This window comes from Ictalurus punctatus, chromosome 3 (genome assembly GCF_001660625.3).
Source record: "Ictalurus punctatus breed USDA103 chromosome 3, Coco_2.0, whole genome shotgun sequence".
Classification (NCBI taxonomy): domain Eukaryota; kingdom Metazoa; phylum Chordata; class Actinopteri; order Siluriformes; family Ictaluridae; genus Ictalurus; species Ictalurus punctatus.
The window spans coordinates 24,237,922-24,265,369 of NC_030418.2; the positions used below are offsets into that span (position 1 = coordinate 24,237,922).

General features: G+C 40.6%; 1 protein-coding gene across 1 annotated transcript in view; it reads left to right on the top strand.

Moving 5' to 3' along the window:
* Positions 1–27,448, top strand: part of LOC108263413 (inositol polyphosphate-5-phosphatase A) — a 176,130-nt gene that overhangs the window by 108,207 nt on the left and 40,475 nt on the right. The window contains exon 9 of the mRNA XM_017464167.3: positions 13,820–13,904. Coding sequence (XP_017319656.1) covers positions 13,820–13,904 — 85 coding nt within the window. The remainder of the gene's footprint in view (positions 1–13,819; positions 13,905–27,448) is intronic.

Here is a 27,448-nt window from a genome sequence, read left to right on the forward strand (position 1 = left end):
AGTTTACCAATTAGTCTTCATGTAATTAACTATGAGTCATTAACTCTTAATGAGATCAATATCTAAATAATTCTCTTTGCACCTCTATACTCCCATTGTAGCCCACCTCTAATGTATTCACAAAATATATTTTGAATACTTATATACAGAAAAGTCTGTTAGTAATTGGACAAGTACAGTCAGTCGACTGGGTGGGTGTGAGTGAGTGAGCGAGGGAGGGAGTGTGGGAAGGAGGGAGGGAGCGAGGGAGGGTGTGAGTGAGTGAGCGAGGGAGGGAGTGTGGGAAGGAGGGAGGGAGCGAGGGAGGGTGTGAGTGAGTGAGCGAGGGAGGGAGTGTGGGAAGGAGGGAGGGAGCGAGGGAGGGTGTGAGTGAGTGAGGGCAGGAGTGAGGGAGGGCGGGCGGGCGGGAGTGAAGAAGGGAGGGAGGGCGTGAGGGAGGGCGGGCGGAGTGAGGGAGGGCAGGCGGGCGGGAGTGAAGAAGGGAGGGAGGGCATGAGGGAGTGAGTGAGGGAGGGCGTGAGTGAGTGAGGGAGGGAGTGAGGGCGGGTGGGAGTGAAGAAGGGAGTGAGGGCGGGTGGGAGTGAAGAAGGGAGGGAGGGCGTGAGGGAGGGAGTGAGTGGGGGAGGGCATGAGGGAGTGAGTGAGGGAGGGCGTGAGTGAGGGAGGGCGTGAGTGAGGGATGGAGTGAGTGAGTGAGTGAGGGAGGGAGGGAGTGAGTGAGGGAGGCCGGGCGTGAGTGAGGGAGGCCGGGCGTGAGTGAGGGAGGACGGGCGTGAGTGACGGAGGCCGGGCGTGAGTGAGTGAGGGAGGCCGGGCGTGAGTGAGGGAGGCCGGGCGTGAGTGAGTGAGGGAGGCCGGGCGTGAGTGAGTGAGGGAGGCCGGGCGTGAGTGAGTGAGGGAGGCCGGGCGTGAGTGAGTGAGGGAGGCCGGGCGTGAGTGAGTGAGGGAGGCCGGGCGTGAGTGAATGAGTGAGTGAGTGAGTGAGGGCGGGCGGGCGGGCGGGCGGGCGTGAGTGAGGGCGGGCGTGAGTGAGGGAGGGAGGGAGTGAGTGAAGCAGGGCGTGAGAGAGGGTGTGAGTGAGGGAGAGAGGGCGTGACGGAGTGGCGTGTGAGAAAATGGTACAGGCCTGAATGTTTAACCACTACATTAAGGGGGTCCAGTGGCCAATTATGCTGTAGGGAGCATTTCCCTGGCATGGTTTAGATCCCTGTTAGAAGGAAGAATCATTACAAATCAATCCAAAGTTCTTCTGACTGATCACCTTTACACTGTCATGAAACATTTCTATCCTGATGGGAGTGGTCTCTTCCAGTATGATCCCACCTCTAACCCCCATCCACAAGACTGGAGGGCTCACTGAATGCTTTAATGAGTATAAAATGATCTAAATCACATGTTATGACCTTCACAGTCACCAGATCTCAACTTTCGATCTCACCAGATTTCGAACCACTGTGTTAGACAGTGCTCTGCCAACGGTACCAAGGTTAGGCAGCTATCCAAGGTGCTTTGAAGTTGTTCTGCTGGCTTATGCTGTCCTGACACCATAACAGAGACACTTTGTTTGTTTTCCTTTAATTTGTCCCCCATATAAATATACTGAATGAGTTATGTAGACGACAGAACCCGTTTTTATACATAGTGTGCACCAACACTGATGTATTTGATGATATATTTATTATATAATGATATTTACTGTAACCTCATAATTCCAGTTCAAATTCGTAATTCTAGAGGACAGAGTGAAAACATCATAAAATATGTCACTGCCCAATCACTTATAGCCTGCCGTGCGTCTGTGTGTTGGTGAGCGAGTGCTGCCCTTCCGTCATAATACACTCCCTAACATGGTATCTGAATGCACACAGCGACTTCCATGGCATTACCACAAATCCACTTTGAATAACTGCATGCATATGCTTGGCGTTTTTCAGCGAGGCGCCTGACACCCTGAGTTACGACCTGCTTTTATGTTTCAGAGATCTTTTTTTCTTTTTTTTTCCTGCTCCCTCTTTGATTTCTCATCTGATGAAAGAATGGAGCAGCTTTAATGACAGCCAAGTGGAGGTGTTTTAGGAATATTGCGCCTTTTACAGTTTTTATTAAGCCATATTTACTTGGATTTATGGATATAATGAAGTATGAAAAGGACCCCTAGCTGCTTACACTGAGGGTTTGCTCCATAGTTTGTTTTATTTATTTATTTATTTATTTATTTATTTTTATTTGGCAGTATTTGTGAAGTTGATTTATTTTTGAAAGTCGGCTCATAAATACTACACCTAGAGTCATATGTCTGAGGCAGTGCAGTCATGCCAACTCGGTGGGTTTTTTCTTATACACCCTGATGTCCAACAGTCTAGTGTTGTAAAAAGACAAGGCCAGAAAAGTCATTACAAGACTTGTAGATGTATCTGTTGTTTATGACAGTCTGTGAAATTGCATGTATTGTCCAGCATCTTGAACTTCTATAGTGTTGCTTATTAAAAGCTGCCGAAAGTATAATCTTTGCCCTTTTTGGGGAGGGGTTGCCCTGTTTGTGGGTGGGACTAAAACATTGAGGTGGGAGTGTGTTTCATTCCAGCTGCTGGTTTACAGAGTGTAACAGCACATCACACATGGAGACGCAGTCTTACTCTGATGGATCCGGATGGACCGAGGAAAGGGAGGGCAGAGTACAAAAGCCCCCCCACCCCCACCCCCTGACTCTGTTAGGGCCAGTGAATGATGTTCGGTTCTTTTCACCAGGGCCGCTAACCTTTTGGCAGCCACCAGCAAACTCTATTCTCCCGTGCCGATCGAGGAGGACAATGTGACTGCGGAGCCGTTTGAATGAAGTGTTACCACCAACAGTGTGGCTATTCAGCGGCTCGTTGGGAACCAGCTTTTGGGCCCATTGTCCTTCGCTATGACTTCTAGGCCAGAAAGGGAGAGCAGGAAAAGGGAGAGGATAGAGTATGTAGTCATACCACCCCCTCTTTCGCCATTCCATTTTACCACAGTGTTTCTTTCTGCCCCCCCAACCCTTTCCCATTTGGTCGCTCCTCATCTCCAGCGCTCTTACCATTTCTCTCTGAGCCAGAATTCAGTATGTTTTTCGTCTCTTGCTGCGTTATAAGTGCAGAGATTTCCTCATTGAACTGACGTGCCTTTAGTCCCTGTTTAAGGGGGCCCATCCTCTTAACCCTTATCTGCTCAGAGGGCTAATTGTGCAGCTTCCAGCCCGTTGAGATCACACCTGATAAGCTCTTTTCCTCTGTCTCTGTCAGCTGCTAAACACTGTTTATCTCGCCACCGCTTAAAGGCCTCAGGGGAACAATGCTGAGAGACTATAGCATTTAGCCAGATTGCTCCCTGTCTTTCTCCCTCTGTCTGTTTCTCTATCTTTCTGTCCTACCATATTATACATTTATATATATATATATATATATATATATATATATATATATATATATATATATATATATATATATAACATACATATATATGTATGTGTGTTATATATATATATATATATAACATACATATATATGTATGTGTGTGTATTATAGTATATTAAAATTTTTACTACTGTTATATTACAATTCTTACTTATGTTCCAATAAAATATTTTTAATTAGAGTTTCTTTATATTGCATCAAAGCATAAGGATTGATTCTGTTTCGTGTAGTTTAGTCCGGTGTCTAAAGAATAAGGATGATAATAGAATAGAAATCAAAACGTAACATATCATTAATAGTGTAAATAAATGAAATATTTATAGAGGGTTAAGGTTAAATGGTGAGAATGTTGCATTTAATATTGATTGATTTTATCACTTGACTTTTTTCATTCCGCCCCACCACCGAAGATATTCAGCAGCTATGTCCCAGCAAATAACTTCTCTCCCTACAGGCTCAGCTTTTGTGCGAGTGGATGTGTCTCCATTTGCTGTTCTTTTCAGAGAACCCGCTTGGGTTCAGGGCGCAACAGTTTTACATCACAACTGTGAAATCTTGGCAGAAAGACGCCCTTTGTCCCTCTCCATTATTTTCACACAAATATAGTCCATTGTCAGGAGGCTGAAGTTAATTTGATCAACATTGGAGACATTTAACTTTTCTGTTCAGTCAAAAGGCTTGTTTCATGCTCATTTTCGGGGCATTGAGACGGTGTGATTGGCAGAAAAATAATGTTGCCGTTAACAATTCAGGGCAATTAGTTTCCCAGGGGGAAGCGCCGGGCTGCACTGACTGCCACACAGCTATTCTTTGTCACTTTATGGATGGTCATCAGTCAACTGTCAAAGCCATTCAAAGAGCCCTCCAATCTAAATGTTTTCCCTTTTCGGCTTTTCCCAGAACGACAGTGAGAGAGGAGGAGAGAGACGCTGAGTTATAGAGGGAGAAAGCATGAGACAGAGTTAGAGAGAGAAAGACAAGAGCAGCCTGATGGATGTAACTGAGACCCTCCAGAAAGCGGAATGGATTCATTAAAATGTCAAGATATGGAGAAATAGATATAGTGCATGTTGGATTTATTATTCTTTAAAATAATGGTGTTGTTTTTTTGTTTTTGTTTTTAAATGGTTTGATCGAAGCAGCGAGACGGATCGCTGCTGGAAGTTTGGAGCTAACATTATCATTGTTCTTTATCTTTGTAGTAGTTATGTGGTTTGGTGTCTTAAAGGAAAACTCTTTAAAAGGCGTAATGCAGTAACGTCTGTGCTATTGGTGTGCGTTTGTGAATAGGAAAGGCTTTTAGCATGGTAGTGTGGCAGGCTCTAAGCCGTTGCTCTGTGTTGGATGTGGTATTAATGTCGATCAGCAGTGACTTTGTGAACTGCTTCCTCACCCTGGGAGGCCCAGTGGGTCAAAGGTTAATCAGTCAGCCAGACCTCCTTCCCACCCTGTTCTCTCTCTCTCTCTCTCATACACACACACACACACACACACACACACACACACACACACACACACACACACACACACACAAAAAAAAAAAACCCCTAAAACACGATTCACACGCAGTATTATCAGCAACCTTGCTTGTCTCATACTACATTCAGGATTCCGCCCCCTCTCGCTGCTCTGCTTCTCTCCCTAAACACATCATCAATTCATTAAAACTGTTTCCTAAGTTCATTCTGTCTTTTTAGTGTTATCAGCTTGTTTAGTTAGGCTAAGATATGCTTCACACTTTTGAGTATTGGCAGCAATCCAATTGCCCTGCTCTCACACACACATTCGCATATTGTTAAATATCTCCTGGGTATATTTCCTGTTGTAAGAGAATATTCTAATATTTATTTATCAGACATACTAAAATACATCATCTGGTCGATCTAAAAATTTTATTTGGAAGTCTCATTTTAGAAATCTCTCACGTCATGTCAAGCCAGTATCATTACGCAAGCAGTTATTTATACCGTATAATCTAGAGCTGATCTGTTACCATGTTCAGTCATTCCATTTCTTTTTGTGTCTTTTTATTTTTTATTTATACCCATGGCTCTGCTTCAGCGAATATATATGAACGTCCATATTCGGCAATAGCTACGAAGGGCAGATCTTGTTAGGTTTTGTCTTGAGCCTGTTCCACAGCTCCCAGAGGGCCATTGTGATACCAGCAGTTGGACAACAGTATTAAAAAATAAAAACTTTTTAATGAATAGCCAAAACGAAATAATTGAAATAACATCATTTAAACATAGTTTTTTTTAAAGGTAGTTAGACTAGTAACTGTGCTGAGTATTATAGTGATAGTCATGTCTAAATGTCAAGTTAAAGTCAAATATAGATAAATTGGTGATAAATGTTTCAGGTTGGCTCATTACTTAATCAGTATGACGTCATTATAAAGCTGTGTTGTAGCTTGTGTAGACTTATTTTCTCTGATTATTAGTGTAACTATTGTATATCACTATGATTGTACAGTAGTTGTTCTAATTCGTTGTTGGTTACTGGAGCTTTTAGCAGTTGGTTGTATAAAATGCAAGTTTTGTGCTAGTTACAGCACGTTTATCAAAAACCAATTATGAGGCAATTATACCAACTATAAAAACTATGGACTCTTTAAATGCAAATGTTGGAAAGCCTGAGGAAAAGGCAGTGCTAATCGTATAGAGAAAAAGAGCAACCATCTGATTGATTATGTAGGCTGGGTTGACTTATTAGACACAATAACATTTTCAACTGCCTTTAAGGAATTGTCATAGTTGACCCCATTTTGGTTGATCCCTTCCATTTTCTCTGACCCCCCCCCCCCCCCCCCCCCCACACACACACACACACACACACACAAACACGCACACACAAAGTCAGTGCTATTGGGTGAACCTAGAGCAGGCTCAGAAAAAATTAGAGGGTGGTCACTTCCGCAGGTCACAGGTCATTTGGGGGGCCTCCAATTGGGGCGGTGACATGACTGGCAGCAATCACATTCTTCAGAATGTTAACATTCTGCCCTGATTCCCTGTGAATCAGACACACTGACTAAATCAGGGAGGGGGCAGCACAAATACTGAGGGAGTGACTTGTGTCTCCACAGCAGAGCCGTGGTGCCCGGCATGTATGCCAAGCAGAATTACACAGCTCGACTCTCATTTCTGTGCATTCATTAGAGAGAGACAGAGAGAGAGAGAGAGAGAGAGAGAGAGAGGAATGAGGAGAAAGAGAAGGAATGGAAACTATAAATAGATATTGTGCTTTCTGTATGTCCAGGAGGTTGAATCTCTTCTATTCTCATCTGTCAGTACTGTCATCCTGCATCAACAATGACACAGCACTTTTATTTGATCGAATGAAAAGAGCAGTGTCATTTTTGAGACTGCTCGAAAGTACACTGTCTCAGAAAATGATGCATGGTTACCCATTTTAACAATAGTAAACATACTAGAGAATAAAAATGGCATGAGACGCACAATTGTAAGTAAAGGTATTGCATGATATCACCTGTGTATGCGTAAAGTAGAAAGTATGCTTTACTTTTTACGCGTACGCTAGGGACAGCATACAGTGCACGTGACACAAATTTCGTCATCAGCAGAGTATGCGCGTTCTGTATGCGCGCCGCCCGATTTGAATTCTATTTCACTATGTAGTTCTTCCACAAGGTGGCAACAATGACGCAGGGCCGTTGATTCTCAACGTAGTTGAAGAAAAAACAGAATGAACGGAAGAGACGGAAACGAGTGCAGGTTAGAAAGTACACGCATTTGTATAATTCAAGCCTTAAAGTGTATAAGGATTTGTATATGGGTGCTAATCGTGTCGAGAGATATGATTGCCCAAGCAATATTTGTTGTGGTGTTGCGATTGTTCTCGCTGTCGTCCTTCATAACAACAGACCTGCTTTCCTGCTCTGTACTGACTCTAGGCCAGGAGAGGTAATGCAAGTTGTCGTAATGTGCATGCGTCAACCGTCTGTGTACGTGCACAAGTCGAATGGAGTATACTTTGAAAGGCTATATGTACGACTGTTTGAATAAACTCCTGATGATTAAACATCATTTATTGGCCCACAGTAATGTAATTTATTCGATTTGTCTGTTTCTTAGGCTCCCTGAGATCCACATATAAACTTCAGATTATCTTTACCTGTGAATGACACACAGTTGAGCCAAATCCCAAATCTTTCTATTCACTATATATGCTCACTACATGGGGTATAATATAATGATATTGTAGCACAAATGTAATGAATTATTTGTGACTTTAATAAATGCTTGTTGGAAATTCTCACTACTTTGCAATTTCAGTTTCAGGACGCATGGTTTGTTGAACTTAAAAAGCTGATATATCATTTAAAAAACCATGTTGAGCTCATATTTACATATGCCTTGCAGAATCTGCAAAATGCTAATCTTTTATTTTTTAATCAGAAGAATCATAAAAATTTCATTTTTAAAAAATAGTTTTATTATTATTATTATTATTATTATTATTATTATTATTATTAATATTATTATTATTTAGTACGACCCTGAATAAGTTATTTCACATAAGATGTTTACATGTAGTCCACAAAATACAATAATGACTGAATTTACACAAATGAACCAGTTCAGAAGTTTAGGTACGTTTGATTCTTAATACTGTGTGCTTTTACCTGTATGATCAACGCCTGTTTTTTTTGTTGTTGTTGTTGTTTTCTGATAGTTGTTCATAAGTCCCTTGTTTTCCCTGAGCAGTTAAACTGCCCACTGTTCTTCAGAAAAATCCTCCAAGTCCTGCACATTCTTTGCTTTTCCAGCATCTTATTTGGCTATATGGTGTTGAGATCTATCTTTTCACATTGAAGACAACTGAGGGACTTGTACACAACTACTACAAAAGGTGCAAACATTCACTGGTGCTCAAGAAAGCAACGCAATACATTAAGAGCCAGGGGGATGTTAAGGAAAGTTTTGAACAGGATTATCAGTGTAAAATGTTATTTTGTTCAAAGATCTTTTTTTTCCATTTAATAAGCAAAATGAGATATTTACATGTCTCCCAGAAGACAAAATTATAACAATTTACATCGATCATAAAGTATAGTATTCATTTGTTCAGAGCACTGTTCTTATATCAGGTGACACACTGGGGTCATTTTCCCAAAAGGTTCAAGAAATACTAGAAGAAATTAATTGATTCATTTATTAATTGTTATTTATTTGTTTGCTTATCTTTTGATTATGTGAATTTTAGGAAAATAGTATTCGATAATAGACGACTCCTTGTGCCAGCTCCAATGTGCAGGAAGGTGTGTGTGTGTGTGTGTGTGTGTGTGTGTGTGTGTGTGTGAAAAAGAGAAAAACTATGCGTATAAAGTTTTCTTTCAGCTTTGTGCCTATACTGCTGAGACCCTGGGAGCAGTGAGCATTTGGTTATAAATTAGCGCTTGACCATAGCCTTTGTACAGCTCTAGTACAGCCTAAATAAATCACTTTACAACTCCACACCCACACAGTCACTGTACTCGCCAGTAAAAAAAAAAAAAGAGAGAGAGAGAGAAAAGCTTTTCGAGCTCTTTCTCGACTCATGAAATGGCATGTTTAGAGTCTGCATAAAGGACTGTGTGATTGTGTTCAGTATATGACTGGTACAGTTTTCCTGAATGAATTTTGATGATGCAGTTAATGTGGGGGTAGAGACAGAGGGAGGAGGGGTCATGGGGTGCATCCAGGACCCCCCACCTTACAGCCCATTCACACTCAGCACTGTGTGTGTAATGTGCAGGTCAGGTGGGGCCCCCAGGGCTCGGGCAGGGGGGTAAAAGTCAAGCGCTGGTAGCTTTAGGAAAGCACCATGCAAACAGAGGGTTACCTTCTGACCCGCTGCTGATACCTAGAGCCGAGGACAAAACACGCCGGCCTGTCGAATTAGACATGGCTGTTAGCAGGATAAAGCCAGACCCACTCCCCCAACATGCATCACGAGAAAGAGGGAGAGAGAAAAAGTCAGAGAGCTCACACTTCCCCATTTGCCATTTCTTCATACTCCTTTCTACAGCTTAATAACTTCTTCTGTCTTATCTCTGTTCATCTCTCTGTCTGGTTTTGTGTGTCATTCTTTCTGGATCTTTTATTCTCTAATGGGTTTTATGGGAGAGGGTGACAGAACAGAGGGTTCAGATGACATGGAGGCTAGTCAGTTGGGTTTTCTGCATAACCTTCTAATAGTGTTGAGAGAAAAGGAAACAGCCAGAAGAAAAAGGAAAACGCATTTAATAATGACTAAAGCTGCGTCTTAATAAGAATAAGACATATGAGAAATGAAGATAATAGTAAGACTATCACTAATAATATGATAATGTACACTGAAAAAAGGCATAAAGTGTACTTTTACTGTCACTTGTGTACAGCTTTTTATAACATGCACCTGGAAAAATGATTGCAGGTAATGTACAGTTGCAATCAAAATTATTCAAACTCCATTGCAAATCAGGTTTATTGTCAAAATGCGCAGACTTTCAGCTGTTTGCAATGAACAAATCAAGCAAAAGCAATTGAAATAGTTCAACATATCGAATGCTTCAAGTGGTTTCCCCAAATTCAACTGAAAATGCAACTTATAATGATTTCTCCAGTTTCAAAATTATTCAACCCTCTGAATAGAATCCCTCATAACAGCACAAATATGCAAAACAGGTGTTGTCTCAAGCACACCTGATGCAGCTAAACAAGGGCTTCATTCTTGAGCTGGAACACATGAAATGCTTGAACTGGCTTTAAATAAAGGCGCATAAAGTGTATGAAATACCTGGACAGGGCAGAAGAAATAAGCTATCAATGGCTGCAACATGATTTCTGAGAAGGCAGGTTGTGAAAAACCCTCAAGTGACTGCAAAAGACCTGTAGCAAGACTCGGTGGCTACAGGCACTGAGGTTTCAGTGAACACAGCAAGGCGCGTATTAAACACAGAACGTTTCCATATCAGAACTCCAAGACGTGCACCACTACTGACCCAAAAGCACAAGAAACGTCGGCTCAAAATCATATAAATTAGCCACAGAAAATTTGGGATTTTGTTCTGTGGAGTAATGAAACAAAACTGGAACTTTTCGGCGCGGTGGATCAGAGGTATGTCTGGAGGAAGAAGAATGAAGAAAGAACACTCTGTCCACAGTCAAGCATGATGGTGGCTCGGTGATGCTCTGGGGCTGCTTTGCATCCTCCTGGAAACTTGCAGCGTGTGGACGACAAAATGGATTCATTGAAGTATCAGGAAATCCTAGGAGAAAACTTCATGCTGTCTGTGAGGAAGCTGAAGCTTGGGCGTCATTGGACCTTCCAACAGGACAATGATCCAAAGCATACCTCAAATTCCACCAAGGCTTGGTTGCAGAGGAAGTCCTGGAAGATTCTACAGGGCCATCACAGTCACCTGACTTGAAACCCATAGATAATCTCTGGTGGGATTTAAAGAATGCGATTGCAGCACGCAAACCCAAGAATATTAGTGAACAGGAGACTAAGATTCCCCTGGAACTCTGCCAGAAGCTATGTGTCTCGTATGCAGTACTAAAGATGTTTGCCATGAAGTGGTTGAATAATTTTGAAACTGGAGAAATCATTATAAGTTGCATTTTCAGTTGAATTTGGGGAAACCACTTGAAGCATTCGTTGTTTTGAACTGTATCAATTGCTTTCGTTTGATTTGTTCATTGCAAACAGCTGAATGTCTGTACATTTTGACAATAAACCTGATTTGCAATGGGGGTTCGATAATTTTGATTGCAACTGTATTATTCTAAAAGCAATTTAAAGGTAAAAGAGTGGTCTGTAAGGTCTAATCATTTTACAGCATGCTACATACTATATAAATAGTCAATAATAAATAACCTGGATTTAAAAGTTTTTACTGTAACAATATTTGAGCATCACCATATTTGACATTCAGATTAATCCCATTATTTACGCTGAAAAAAGTTAACAATCAAGCAGTCATAAAGCGTAAACCAGGCAAGAGCCTGACCAACAGTGCTTACAAAATTTTCGAGCATAATTTTCACTCGAACAGTATATTATGGTTATCTGTGTGAGGATTTAGTGCCAATGAGGACAAGCAGAGAAATAGGTTTAGAGGCACTAACAGGTCATATTCCACACTGATTAATGCTGGTCCTGAATCCAAGCTGGAAAAAAACCGCATGGACATTATTCCTCTGCAGGATTGGTTACCATGAAAGACTTTAATCTTATTAAGTTGAGAATTTTAGTGCTGCTGTAGGCAATTGAAATATGTGTTTCAAATTCTTATTGTCTGTCTGTTTGTCCTATTCTGTATATCTATATATGCTGTCTATTGAGAGAGAGAGAGAGAGAAAGAGAGAGAAAGAGAGAGAGAGTGAGAGTGAGTGTGTGTCGTGTGTGTGTGTGTGTGTGTGGATTAATGGGCTGAAGTGACCGTCACTCATTAGATTAGAAGAGGAGGAGCCGTCGTGATTGATTCATGCCTTGCAGCCAATCATAAAGAAGTACTCTTTAAACCCTGTCTAGTGCTAGAGACTTGTTTGAACTGCAGCATGAAAATGACAGCATGAACACAAGATATTATATGTGGTAATGTCGGGTTTTAATAACTAGACAAATCTGATAAATTGATATGCAGTGCACACTGTCGTAGAGGTGTCATAGCGGTGTAACGCACTGCCACTGTTTGTATCTGTTTACTGCTCCAAATGTCCATATCTATGTACAGATTTAAACCAGGAGTGGTTGTGGCTTTATCTGAATTTTGTATTTATTTATTCAGTCTACTGCTATTTATTCAGCATTATACTGCTATGCCACAGGAAACAATGGGGGGGTTACTTAACCTTTCTGGCAACCTTAAACAAACAAACCAAAAAAAAAAACCTTAGTGTCCCACCTATTCGTATACATGTTTATATAAGTTTAGAACACATCCATTCATTTTTCATACCACTCTGGATGTGCCAGGGGTGGGTGGGTGCCACCCTATCACAGGGCACACACATTGGCACACTACGGACTAATTTGGAAATACATGTCTTTGGGCTGGGGGAGGAAACCGGAATATCCGGATAAGGAGAGAACTTTCAAGCTCCGCACATGCAGGGTGCGGGCGGCATTTGAACCCCCAACCCCAAAGGTCCGAGGTGAGCGTGCTAACCACTAACCCACCATGCCCCCTTGCCTGCTCTGTTATAGCTCCTTTCACAAATTGCAATGATTTAATCAGTTATGTTTAATATAAAAAAGAGTTTTGAGCTCGACGTGAAGTTTATGACTAAAAATGTTTTTCTTCCCAGAATAAAATCCCATCTGAACCTTAACTGCTGAACTGCACTAAGACAGTTATAAAATACCACCTCCCACCCAATCCCCCCCACCCCCCCACCCGCTCAAACATACATAGATCTAGAGTTCCCTGGGAGTACCAGCCTGGAACAGAGTCGCCGGTGTGAGACACGTCCTCTACAACCTCATAAATACAGTGATATTGGGCAGTGGGAGCAGGGGGGAGATTTATCCCAGTGATTAGCCACCATAGCATCTGCCCCAATTAATCCAGGAAGAAGACACTTTCCTATCTCTTTTCCCCTACACTCACTCACTCTCTCTCTCACACACACACACACACACACACACAAAATAAATGATTAGGTATGGAGAGTTAATTATTCCTCATCTGAGGAGTGTTTATTAAGAGAAGACAGAACGGGGAACACTGTAGAGACCCGGTGCTCTCTGGAAGCGCTCCATGACTTCAGGACTCCATGAATCGTCCGAGTCTCTCAGAGCGCTGTAGGGCGTGTTGGATACAATGGGATATAATACAGTAAAAACTGATGGAAAGAGGACTATGAGTTTTAAAACATGCTGTTGTTTTCAAGTGTGTTATTACCCACGGGGGGAGAGGGTTAACAGTGTGTTGTTTTACGTGTTTAACTTAACACATTTAGACAGCTTGAGAGACACGTACCATACATACACTTTTAGTTCAGCAGCAATGTGTGAACCCATGCTTTCTATTCAGTTCTTTCTCACTGTGTCAGTGCAATTTACTCCACTAGGGAGTGCTATTCCCCTCACAAACACTGCCCCAGTTCTGTTCCTGGAGATCTACCTTCTTACAGAATGAGGTTCCAGCACTGATCCAGCACACTTGCCCCAATACTCGATTAGGCAGATCAGCTCAGTTGGATTCAGGTGTGACTGAATTCTCTAAGATGGTGCCTCCACTGAAACTGAGATGGTGATCATTGCTTTGCTATTAGATAACAAGAAGAATAAGATTTTTACTCTTTATGTTGATGGCCCCTCTCTCTCTCTCTCTCTCTCTCTCTCTCTCTCTCTCTCTCTCTCTCTCTCTCTCTCTCTTTGTCTAGGATCACAGATCAGCGTTATGAGAAGCTGCCATATTTCCTCTTTGGCGATTTTAACTTCAGGTTGGACTCAAAGCAGGTTATAGAGGTAAGACTTTTGTATAAAATGTGTGATTGTCATGGGCAAGAATTTTGATACCTTTCCCTACACTGTGGAAAGAACAGAAAACCTGTGTACTGAAAAATCATTTATAGCAAACATCTAAGGGCAGTTGTTCAATTCTATTAATGAACAGGTGTAATTCATGTCTGCGTAGCGTACAATTCAAAACTACAACCATTGCACTCTAAAAACATTTCTAAACCATATCACCAATTGGGCCACAACTGTGGCCAAAAATAAGTGTGTGCCTTATCTTTGTGCCTCAGTTAGTTATTAAGGTAAGGTACTAATATAGTATATTATAATACTATTATCAGTTAATAGGTAAACTTATAATATTGGCAGGAAGAGATCAAATCCATGTTTCCCAGAGCTAATTGTGTGACACAACATAGTTGGGACTTTAGGTTAAACTTAGTCAGGTATATATGGAAGCCTGAGTTGATTTAGAACATCTACATACTATACAATGGAACATACTACACCATACCATACAGCACTTTTCTGTCATTCTGATCTCAAATCTGCTCACAAACTGAGTGCGGATTGATTTTTACATGACGAGAACATAGTTAGTACTGCAAATACAAGTGGTCGCTGCTTAAGGACCACTGCTTTCACATTAGGATGCAACCAAAATGAGAAAATATTATACCAAAACTGTTGTTTAATGTTTACTTACACTTTCCCACAGATAATGTGGTAGGTTTGGGACGATTGATGGTAGTGTCGGGAATGTCATTAGATTCCAGCTATCGTCATGGCTAACGAGTCGGACGATTTTAAATCACATGGTGTCTGCAGCTGTAATACAGATGAAAATAAACTGGGTTTGATAATGGTTAAACTGGTTGATATTGGTTCGGAGTGACAAAACCTCTTTCCCTGATGCTTCTTAACTTCCCTTGTCCGTGCTGCTGAACCAATAAAGCCGTGAATGACTGGGGTTTAATTTATGAAAATGAAATGGTGTGGCGTTTAATCAGGCTCACTTCACTATCCAAGAATTCAATAAGCATCTCCACTGCTGTTCAACACAGAGCACATACACGCATAGTTTATATAATTTTATTTCAATTTTATAATGAGCTTAGTTACAGCTAATAACTCATTATGTTTGTTTACAGTCCTGACTTCAGTTATGCAAGCATTCCTGACCTTGGATACGGGTATTTAATAATAACTCTAATGCTAGCAATTACAGCTACAGTTGGCCCATAACCAGCTCCCAGTAATTATTCTGATGTAGTGATGTTATGTGTACACGATCCAAGTTACGTATGTATGGCCACGCCCAATTATGCCACGCCCACCCCACCTCTCAAAACCGTAGCCGATACTATCGTCAGTCGGCGATAGTTAGTACGATGGTAATTCGCACACGATCTCACAAGTCTAGTCTTTATGGTATCCATGAGGTTCCATGCAGAATGAGATCTGTAAATGAGTTGCACAAATTTAGAGCTTAATTTCCAAATACCTTTGACTAAAGAGTCTACAAAACTGTTTCAGAGAAACATTTATTAACTGCTGTGTAAATGCCCTAAGGCTTCCATTGTAGGTTATTTTTCATTTTTGAGTAAATCTTGTTTTCATGTTTTTGTTGAGTGCAACATTACTTCACCACTTGACTTTTAACATTTTCTTTGCTTTCTTTCTAACCTTTTTAGACGCGCACACACACACACACACACACACACACACACACACACACACACACACACACACACAGACAGCTGATCTAAGCCACAAACCCACAAAGCTCATGTATGTGTGGTCGAATTATCTGCTTTATGACGTCCTAATCACCACTTCACTGAGGAGTGTCTGGTTTTATAAGGGCCTTCATTAGCACATAGTGAGTCAGAGTGTGTGTGTGTGTGTGTGTGTGTGTGAGAAAAGGAGAACAACCCTGTAACATAACAATGCACCTTGCAGTCAGGTTAGCAAACACAGCTGGGTTGGGAGAGTAGTAAGCACATTAATGAGTCATAAATCTCCAAGTTGTAAAATGCCATGGCAAAATCGGAGGCAGGACACTGTCTGCCCTTCATTTAGATGAGTGCAGGATCCACTCTGTCTGGCTCGCTCTTTCTTTTTGTCATTCTAACGAGCATTAGTTGCTATTTCTTGTTCCGGACACACTTGTTGGAGATCTTATTAATAAATGCGAAGGTTCTGATGAACCAGGTTAGAAAGAGAGGGTGTGCATGAGAGAGAGAGAGAGAGAGAGAGAGGTTCAGGTCATTGTCCTGCTCAAGGAGGTTCTCACTGTTAAAGTGGAGGGGGAGGAGAAGGGAAGGAGGGCTTCTTGAATAGCTGAATTGTTGTCTTGCTGAATTGTTGAACAGCTGAATTGCTGAACTCTAATGATGCAGGAAGGACTTCATCCTGTGTGGTAAACGAGATAATAGGCTTCGTCTGTTCTCTTGTCCTGCATCTGCAGTTCAGGTGCTCGGCCTCAGGGAGCGCTGCATTAAAACATTTTTGACACACACCTCTGCTTTGGACCCAGTTTCCTTCCCACAAGTCAAGTGTGCTTTAAATTCGTTTACATTTGCGTCATTCACATACGAGTTGCATCCAAATCCACATACTTTCGTTTTTAATATTACGAAACTAGAAAGGCAGGCGCAAAACATGCCTTGACTGATAGATTTGGGGTGAGGAGAAAACTGCGTACAGTTTGCCGAGCTATTTTATTAATCCTCAGATATCTGGGATTGGATTGATTTGTGTCTCCCTTCTCAGGTACATGATCATGAAGGATCATACGATTAACATCACCAGTATAGCACAAGGGAAATATGAGGAAATGAAATGCATTTAGAGTGTTCACAGGCCTTCATTTTAATACTGTCCTATATACAGATTTACATGGATTAAGATTTTGGCTGTTAGCTTAATGCTGAAGGTAATTTTTGCCAGCTCAGCCGCAGGTAGCTCACAGTGAACGTTTGAGAAATGTAATTCAGTCCCTCCAGGAACGCAGAAATGAAAGCGAATCAAGGAAACTCCGCAATATTCGGAGGAGCTTGCGATTTTTCAAAATTGGGAGATTTGGGTAAAGACACATCATATGACATCATCACAACACGTATTCGATCAAAGCCCTCTTCGATGCACTTGAGTACAGCTAAAAGGTCTCATTTACCGACAAACATCACTGCGAAAAACCGTGGAAAAACAATCTCGTCCAATTGCAATTTTACCAATTCAAGTAGTTTTCCGCAGAAAAGCACAAAAGACTCTGCAAATTACATGGCAAATTTTGAGCAAATAAAGCAACAGCAAAAGCAAGTGTTTTTGCTCGCAACAATCACAAAAAAAGGGCAGCGAAATCCTGTACGGACTGGTAACTCACTCAAGTTCCTCGACAACGACAAATACTCTTAGTTTAAAACCTGCATACACCAGTTATGTATGTGTGCGTGCGTGTGTGTGTGTTTTATTTTTTATTTGGATAGTTGTGCTGATAGAGGTGCTGTAGAGCTCCCACAGATACACAATTGTCTATGTCTAAGTTATTTTGAAGTGCTTTAATATTTTTGTCTCATCACTAAAACTCAATAACACATAAAGATCTACTGCAATATTATTAAATAGAACCTGTGCGTTTGCCCAAAGCATGAGAGGTTCCATGAAAATGAACAGCAGAGAAGCAATTAGTGATCACACTGGTGCTGATAGAGTGAACTTTGTCTGATGTCCTACTTAACATTTGTGATTTGTACACACACACACACACACACACACACACACACACACACACACACACACAAAGTGTCATACCGTTAAAAACAAACAAAACCAAAAAACTGTAATATCTTTAAATTCTGTGCAGCTCTGATGTCTAAGGCTGATCTGATGTAACCCAGAAAATGACATCATCTAGTGCATTATGGGGAGTTTCTGATTTCTCACCTTGCCCTTTATTGAAGCATTGATTTATACTTTGTTAGAATTATCATTTTTTGAAGATTTCACCTATATTTTAGTGCGACCTCATTTGAAATGGTCTAAAATTCGAAAATCTAGTCGAAATTCACCTAGAATATAGATTGTACACGTGTTTGTGCAACTGTAATTCTTCATTGATATCTATGAATGAATGAATTTATTTGTGTTTTTATCTGTAGCCTACTTTCTGACTGTTTCTGTAATAAGATTTATTTTCCTTGAAGCTCTTCTGCATCGTTTTGTGCGTTTCTTCTCGGCACTACTCGACATTTGTGTGATTTGTAAAAGTGTCCTTCATTAACCGTCCTGTTCCACATACACCTCTTCACCGTCTTTAGCATCAGGATGCCGTGCTTTCCCAGCATGCCCTGGGGATGTCTGGGTAGAAATCCCATGTGATGCTGTGTATGTGTGATGGGGCTCAGGGGTGGTTGGATACAGGTGGCACATTCCTGAAGTGCTTGAGCGGCAGGATCAGTAACCAGAGACATGGGGCCACCCCCTTTCCTATAACACATACACACACACACACACACACACACACACACACACACACACGAACAAGGAACTCTAGTAATTGTGTGAGACAGAAGGGACTTGGCTTCAATTGACCCCCATTTAGCGCTGCTTTTCACTGGGGACAAAAGATGGAGCCATGTGGGTCCTAATGCTGGACCTTCTCTCACTCTCACACTCTCCTCACTCTATCTCTCCACTGCACTCACTGTCCCTGTGTCCCACTCTTATAGTGACAGGACCAGGAAGGGATTGGGGAGATGTAGGTTCAGTCATAAAACTTGGTGGTCTTAACATAGGTCTGTAAATTTTTATTTTTTATTTTTTATTTTTTTGCATAAAAATATTTGGCAATAAAATCCATTGAATCCTTTTTTAGAATCACTGCCAAAAACTGTATATATTTTGTGTGTATGTGAGCACAGATTTGAAAGGAGATTGGAAGATATAGAGCGGATGTGTAAAGGAGAGTGGACAGTGCCCACCTGTGAGCTATGTCCTGACCACAGCCAAGCAGCTGAAGTGCATGCTGGGATTGGAGCAGGACCCCGGGGTTCAGCTGGTAGTGAATCAGCAGGCATAGTGACAGCACCGCTGCTGTTCTCCAGTATATTTAAAATCTCTCCTAATTAAACTTAATAGAATGTAAATTTAATTCCTGCAAAAATGGCGCGGTCCGCGGGCCGTTCCAAGTCGGGGATTGATAGGGGCCAGCGCAGAGGTTAATTACTGACGTGATCTACTGTCCTCGTGACACAACTCGCGCTTGTTTTAATTGGAGTTTACCCGCTGCTCTCTCTGGCTGCTGTCATTAAGAGAGTGATTTGAGAGGACGAACTGGCTCCTTGTTTAGCATGCGTGTCTCAGCACCCCCTGTGTGCAGCAGGAGGAAGTGCAGGAGGCGGCACTTTACATGAATCAATGTTTCTTGCCTTTGTGCTCGTAGTTTTGTGGGCTGAGCAGCATGAAATTAAAGGTGGGGCTGTGTACAATCCCTGATCCATATAAGGCCTGTAAACTGCTCATTAGTGAAAAGTGCAGTAATAAAGATTACATTTTTCACTGTTTGAAGAGCTTTACAACACACTCCCGATGCCAAAGTCAACTCAAGCGCTGTTTGTCTATGCGAGCGGAAGAATGGATTATGAATTGAGTGTCTTTCTCTGAAGGTGTGCTTGTTTTATGTGTTTTTGCTAACCCTGTTGTTGTATTTTGGAAATGTGCATAGCAGGAAAAAGTGTGTGTTGTGTGCACATACGCATCTGTTTACAGCGCTCTTGGAAGGCCGTGCGGCGTATGGTGCGCTGTTGTCTAAGGGGCCATGGCTGTGTTTACTGGTGAAATCTTCCTCAGACAATAAGGCTCCATTTCACGCTGCGTTTGTGCACATGGCCTGCCATAAATCAAAAGGCAGGCAGCGAAATTAAGTGTACACTACATTAGTCAGGCTAATTAATTTTGGGAGGCATCCATCCATTAGTCACTCGGCGAGGTCTGATTGGGCCTCTGTTCTATGAGACTCTCAACCCCAGAGATAGTGACTCTCCTCTCCATCAGATAAACCTTACACACACGCACACACACAGCATGTATTTACTTCAGATGGATGATCTGAAAACAGTACTTTATTTTGTTAAACCATAAATGAGTTTCTGCTCTAAATGTGCTTTTTAAAACAAGATAATGTTTTTGAAAGAGTATAATTTTTATCTGCTCCATAGCTGAGTTAATAATGCTAGATGGTTTCTTTTATCAATATCAGTTTATTATTTAATTACGGCTCTTCAAGCATATCTGTAGCACGTGAACTAATACCATGCCCAAAAATTGCACATTTCCTTACTGAGAAAAAAACAGGAAACTCATTTATAAAGAAAGTATAAGAGCATTTTTCCACCAGTAAGCTTCTAAAGTATGTGACTGCTGGGTTTTTACAGTCAGATACGAAGCTCACAGGAGAAATAAATACCACATGCATGAACATTCCTCTCAGTAACTGCCTGATCAAGGTTGCAGGTTTTGAATTAGGCTACCAATTTGTTTATATACAGGGTGATCCCAGAAATCTCCATGCATAGGGGACTGTGTATGCCACCTGCCTTCGTCAGTGGTAGTTCGTGCACGTCCTCTTCTCGGTTGGTGTCGTGTGTGATGTGTTTGCCGTGTTTCGTTTTAAAGTCCATCGCACCCTTACGACTGCTTCTCGGATCAGCCATGAGAAAGATTTCAATACGTTCTTCTTTTGTCAAAGGCATTCTTAAATACTTAAAGGCGAACTGGAAATATATATACCGTGCCCTCCACTAATATTGGCCCCCTTGGTAAATATGAGCAAAGAAGGCTGTGAAAAATCCTTTTTATTTTTTAACCTTTTGATCTTTTGTTAAAAAAAAAAATCACAAAAATACTCGACTATCATGGCTATCAAACAATTACAAACACAACACAGGATTGAAAAAAAAAATAAAAATCTTTGTTAAATAGAGGTGTGCAACAATTATTGGCATCCTTTTAGTCAATACGTTGTGCTACCTCCCTTTACCAAGATAACAGCTGTGAGTCTTCTCCTATAATGCCTGATGAGGTTGGAGAAAACATGGCAAGGGATCGGAGACAATTCTTCCATACAGAATCTCTCCAGATCCTTCACATTTCGAAGTCCACGATGGTGGACTCTCCTCTTCAGTTGAATTCTTTGAACAAAGGATCAAAAGGTTAAACAATAAATAAGACACTCTTTCACAGCCTTCTTTGTTAATATATATATATATATAATATATATATAAATGTCATATATATATATATATATATATATATAAAAAGACATTTCGCTGAAAGTGTTACTTTCCACTATGTATGGAGATTTTTGAGATGCATAAAAAAAAAAACTTCTCCCCACATCTCTGTTTTAGACCAGTTATGAACTGAGTGATGTAGCTGGGGTTGAGGAGCTCTCAGAATTCACTGATCATGCTGTCATTTCTGCCCCATATTTCTCCCCATTGTACCCAGGGGCACAAGGTTCTTACTTAATTCAAATGAAAAAATGTCTGGTTTAGGCCACACCCACTTCAGATTTAAATCAGAATACAGATATGGATGTTTTTAGGCACATATTTACATATTTGGGGCATAATTTACATGTTACATATTTAAATATTAATTTACGTCCATATAAAACATTTATTAACTGCCCCAACAGCTGCTTTTACACTTCCATTCTAATGGAGCTTTGAATCTACAGGTTTTCCATTCTTTTCTCAGAACAGAGAAATGTGTTAATAATAATAACAGAACAGTCACCATATCATGATAAGCATCATTATACACTAGCACTTCTGATAAACCCACATGATCTCTCTGATGACCTCGGCTGATACGCCACGAGCGTGAACAAACACTGCTTTCTCTTTTTCTCCGTTTTCTCGCTCCCTCTGTCCCTCCCACTCTATCCCTTTCTCCCTCTCCATCTAATAACACTAAAACAAAGAGAGCCACACATAGAGAAGGAGCGTGTGGCGGCTTTGATCAAGACGTAATTAAAAAGCGGAGAGAATGAAGAACAACCGCTGCCTTCTGTTCCTTTCGGAGATGGTCGAGCGTGCCCCTGGGGCCTGGTCCCATTGTGTCAGGGCTGGCACGGGTGGGTGATTGGGGTGAGGGAGGTGCCTGGCACTGGAAGCCTTTACAGCTTCTGATACACACACACACACACACACACACACACACACACACACACACACACACTGTGCTATGACTGTATGGTACTGCTAAATAGCGCAGCCATAAGAACCCACTCATATTGTAGAGTGATTCTCTTTCATTATCCAGCTTTCATTTAAAGATCAGATAGCACTCCCAATAACTGACCATCCCTCTGACCGCTGTGCATTTCTTACATATCTTTCCAGTTTTTCACTTTTTCATCGTCTTTTTTTTTTTTATCTTTGTTGTCCACTGGCTGCTCTTAGCTAACCTGGTTGTTGTATATATCTCAGTTCAGTGCTTCCAGAACTGCTGAATGTTCTTTAGTGACAGGAAAGGCCCTTTAAGAAACAAAGCAAGGATAGAACAAGTCTGTTTTGTCCGAGAAGTAGAGAATACAATATCACTCTCACAAAATAGTGTCTAGAGTTACCATGGGTTAGGACATCAGGGTGGTCTGAGATGGCTGCCTCTTAAACTAATAATGCTCATTAATGTAAGCTGCCTCATATGCACCAGCAATTTCTTAGAAGAAAAATTATGCAAGAAACGGGTTTGTGTGCTGGCAAACATCTGTAAGCATTAATGAATTAATGTTAAACTGCAAGCTGTTTTTTAACCCTGCATTTGGTGCTATATTTGTTATTTGCGATGGAGATTTATTTAGCTTTATATGCACTTCCCAGTACATATTATTTTGTTTGCTTGATGGAGAATACAAATTAATGTGCATTAATCTAGTAAGAATTTTATTTTATTTTTTAAGTTGTCTGTTGAAAAAAAAATGAATTTAGTATACTAGTTCTCTCTGTGCTTGCATCACAGATTTGTTTTATGAATGTAATTCAAATTTAAACGTTAGGCGAAAATATATACCATAGTATTTATTGAAGCATTTAGGGATATTTATTTATATTTATTTTCTGCTCTTAGAATCCAGACCAGTAACAGTATCAAAATGTAGATTAAAGATTTAGTGTTCCAAACAGCACGTTTTCCAGTTTTATTAAAATTACTCTTAGATTTAGGTGAAATTTATACTCTGTTTTTACTTTACTGAGTTGACCAGTTCATTTTTCACTGGAAATATTTGTCACTGTCTGGAAAATTCACTTTTGTTCCATTAACACTGCTCACACCATCTCCAGTCACAGATTTCTTTTTTTTTTCTTGACCTCTAGCTTTCTACCAATGACTTTTGTGATGCCTGTTAAAGAAAAATTTGTTTATCACACATCCCAGGCATGATAACATTTATGTTGCTCTTTTATTTCATTTCCTCTGTTGCTAAATGTTCCAAAGCCTGCATTTTACATCTGCATAACATTATCTGTAGAAGACAAATGTGCTTTTCATTGAGGAGAAACTATTAGGTGTTAGATGCACTTGAGTGAATATGAAACAAATAGGGGGAGAAAAAATGAATAAATTGCTTTTGTTCAGTGTAGTTTGTAAAACCCATCCTGGATTGGAAGCCTTCTGCATCTGGAAGCATGTTCACTTCACTTCCTGTTGAACAGATGAAGTCTGCTTTCTGTTCAGCAGCACCACTCTCTCCTTTTCAGTCCAGCATGCTCTCTCTTTTTCCTTTTTATAGAGGTTGAAAACAGAAGTACCTAAGGAGTATTCTTAGATCGCCATCTTCTCTCTCTCTCTCTCTCTCTCTCTCTCTCTCTCTCTCTCTCTCTCTCTCTCTCTCTCTCTCTCTCTCTCTCTCTGGTAGAGATGATGAAGTGTTGGAGAGATTCTCAGGTTCGGTACACTTATTCAATGCCATTTACACCTCCATCACATTGACCATATTAGTGCAGATCCATAAAGACCGAATTGGCACTTGAAATCTTTACACATGTCTGGCAGGCAGACTGAGCGCTGGCTCTTCTCTCATTCACAAGCTTCCCACAAACCACCCCGTCATATTTAACAGGTCCCATTAAGAACCACATTGACAATTCATGGCCTCTTGTGTAAAGTCTCACTTGATTTATCGGTGATGGCCATATTGCCAGGCCCTTAAGGAGGAGATGGAGCTTTGTCTTAGAGGAGGCGGAACGGAAAAGCAAGGTGCCTTGATTCACTTGTCTCTTGCACATGTGAGCAGAAGGACAGGACTGAGCTTACAGCTGGTTATGCAGAGAGAGAAGGACATCCAGGGTAGGCTGAGAGAGAGAGAGAGAGATCCAGGGAGCCAGGCGGGGGATGGCCTCAGCTTCTCGCGCCTCACCGCTTCTCCTCTCCACTCTGTCTTAGGGGGGCTTTTGTTCCTGATTTCATGCTATCAGAAGGGCAGCATGTTCTCCTGCGCCGGCCTGTCAGCTCCATAAAGGAGCCACAGTAGGGTCACATCAAGAGGGATGGGCATGAAAAATTTGTTAAAAAAACGAATCACAAAGCCCACCCACATGATAGGGGTCTACCACTTCACCAGGCCCAGACTATAGTCTCTCTCTCTCTCTCTCTCTCTTTCTCTCTCCACCCCCTCTTCCTCACTTGGATCACCACCCAGCAGGATTGGAGAGGATCATTTAAATGAAATGGTGCAAACAAATTAAAGGGTGTTGCTGGGAATGAATCATGGGCTATTGTGTGTTGAACAGCATTGTGCGCTGTCCTTTCAAACTGTACTCTTATTGAGACACAGATTGCCACCATCATGGCCATCTGAGTAGAGGGGACAAATAGATCATTGTCCGGATAAACAAAACAGTTAACCTTAACGAGGTTTGTGGGAGCATTAATTTTTTCAGACATGCTCCATCTCATGGGTGATCATCATCTTGAATAATTTCGGTTGATAACGTGTATTAATGTAATGCTGAAGACCTGAGACCCCAACCGTTAGAGCAAAAACCCCGTTCTCCCTCTTTGTGCTGTTCTGTGCATCAGCACTTCAGCATCTTTGATGCTCATCCTAAGTAAGGAGGAAAACATGACGGGACGTTCTGTTGTACGAAAATAATCAACAAAGATACCCGACTCACAGCAAACTGCTGCTGCTACTACCCTGAAATTGATTCTTTTTTCAGCAAGCATTTTATTTCTTATTCCACAGCAGTTTTCTAACGATTACATTTTTTTCTGATTTATTAATGAATGATATTAATATATACCAGTTATCAACTGTTTATAGTTATGTGTAATATGAGACAAATTAGTTATCACTTATATTCTAGCAGCTTTATAAGCAGTCGTTTCCTCACCACCCTTTCTTTTTTCCTTCTCTTCAAATTATTTAGAGGGAAAAAAAAGTGCTTTTCTTGTTACTACAAAACCACAAAGCATTCCTCTATCCTGAAGATTTTCCTTTGGTGAAAAACTTGCTTACCCTTATCAACCATTAACACCCAAGACCCAATAAAAATCATCATATAGTAACCTTATGCTAGTAATATGCTATCAACAATTATGTACATGTAATAACATTTTAGAACGAGCGCATTAATATAAATCTACTACTGTCAGAGTTCATATTGTGGAAAATGAACACTTTCTGACTGATCAGATTCAGATTTTTACGAATTCCAGCGTTGTGTTCTAATAATTATAAATCCATGTAACAATAATCCATGTTAATTTACATCTACATTGTATCATTTATGAAAGCCAAAGTTTAAAATTGATGTATCTGTTTGTTTGAGTTTGACTTGTTTTCATAAAAGTGATAATTCCACTGCTTGTAGAAAGAAAACATCTTATAGACATTGATCTTCGGCATTGATTAGTTCAGTAATGAACTCTAGCTTAGCTGCTCATTAAGACAAAATCACTAATTGTTAATCGCTGCTCCATACACACTAAATGACCCACCAAACCTCTCTCAACCTAAATGATAATGGATTGTAAAGACGATTAGATTGCTGAAAGGAAGCTTGTGTTTTTTGGTGCCTCATTCATAGAGAGAGAAGGTTCGTGAATTTATTAAGTCTGATATTCCCTCATTGAAAATGGCTTTCTGCTAAATGACTCCTGAATGAAGTGACAGAGTGGAGTAATTTATCATTAAACAGACCTCAGAAGACTGAGCTCTTTGTATTCGGAGAGGAGAGCCTCTCACACATGTACACGAGTGTTGCACTCATGTTAGGTATGAAACAATGTGGTGTGATTTGTATTCTGATCCCAGCGTCAGGGTCTATGGATAACCAATAACAATGGCAGCGTCGACATCTTTTGTAGGCTCTGTGGGCAAGAAAGTCAGAATTGTTCTGTTCAATCCTGTTCTATAAACTTGATCTTAGTCTAAAATGAACTTTTAGAGGAAAGTCGGAAGAACTATTATCAGCACTGCAGTTTACAGGAAGATTGTATCCTGAAATCAAGTAATTCATGGGCACATCTGTATAGCACCCGAGTATTTCTAGTTATAAGCAGTAGGTTTTTATGTATTTTATCCTTAAAAGCAAACTTTCAGTTCTAAAAGCAAAACAAGAAAACAGCAAATGGTGCAATTTTATCTTAATCAAAAATAAACTGACCGATATCAGGAGATATTTATTTATTTATTTATTTATTTATTTATTTATTTATTTATTTATTTGATAATAAATTAAGAGTCCATTGACCTGGTACTTATATATAAGACACTTATAAATAAACCAGCTGAGGCATGATGATGACCAAACCCTTAGGTTTAAATCTGATCTTAGGAAAATCATGACATCCTGTTTATAAGAACATCAATGAGAGACAGTAGTTTATTATATGACGACCACAGTCTGGAAATGTTTGCTGCTGCCTGACAGTGTAGGACTTTTGTAAATGTGCAGAAGAACCTTACAGCTCAATTGAAATGTAACTCCTGGTATAAAATCAGATGGCTGATGAACCTTCACTGCAATATTTGGGAAGATATAAAGAAGACGAATGATAGTTTCATAGTGTCACTGTCTCTTCTTCTTTTTTTCCCCATTCTGCCTTTAAATTGACATCATTTTGTCTTTTTTAAACAGCACAATTAAGGTTTTCAGCTGCACTAGAAAAGCTGCACAGTTATAGATTAGTCTTGGAAAAATAAGAAAATATCCTTCAGAAGGGGAAATTTGGACTTGTGTTTGCTGCAAGTGTCTCAGAAAAGCATATTCATATGACAGTGAGTATGAATATGCAACTTGTGCAACGCAACAGTTAGGCGTTGGTTTGCATTGGTTTAAACTAGCAGTACTTTCAATATTACGTTTTTGGACGTTTATGCAGACTGTATAAAAAAAAAGGCAGCAGGCTGTATTTGGCTGCAAATGGAATGGCACTTTTTATGACCTTTTCAGTTCACTGTTAGACGTGATTCCACAGCTATTACATAAGGAGCAAACATTCACTGATGCTCAAGAAGGCAATACGATACATTAAGA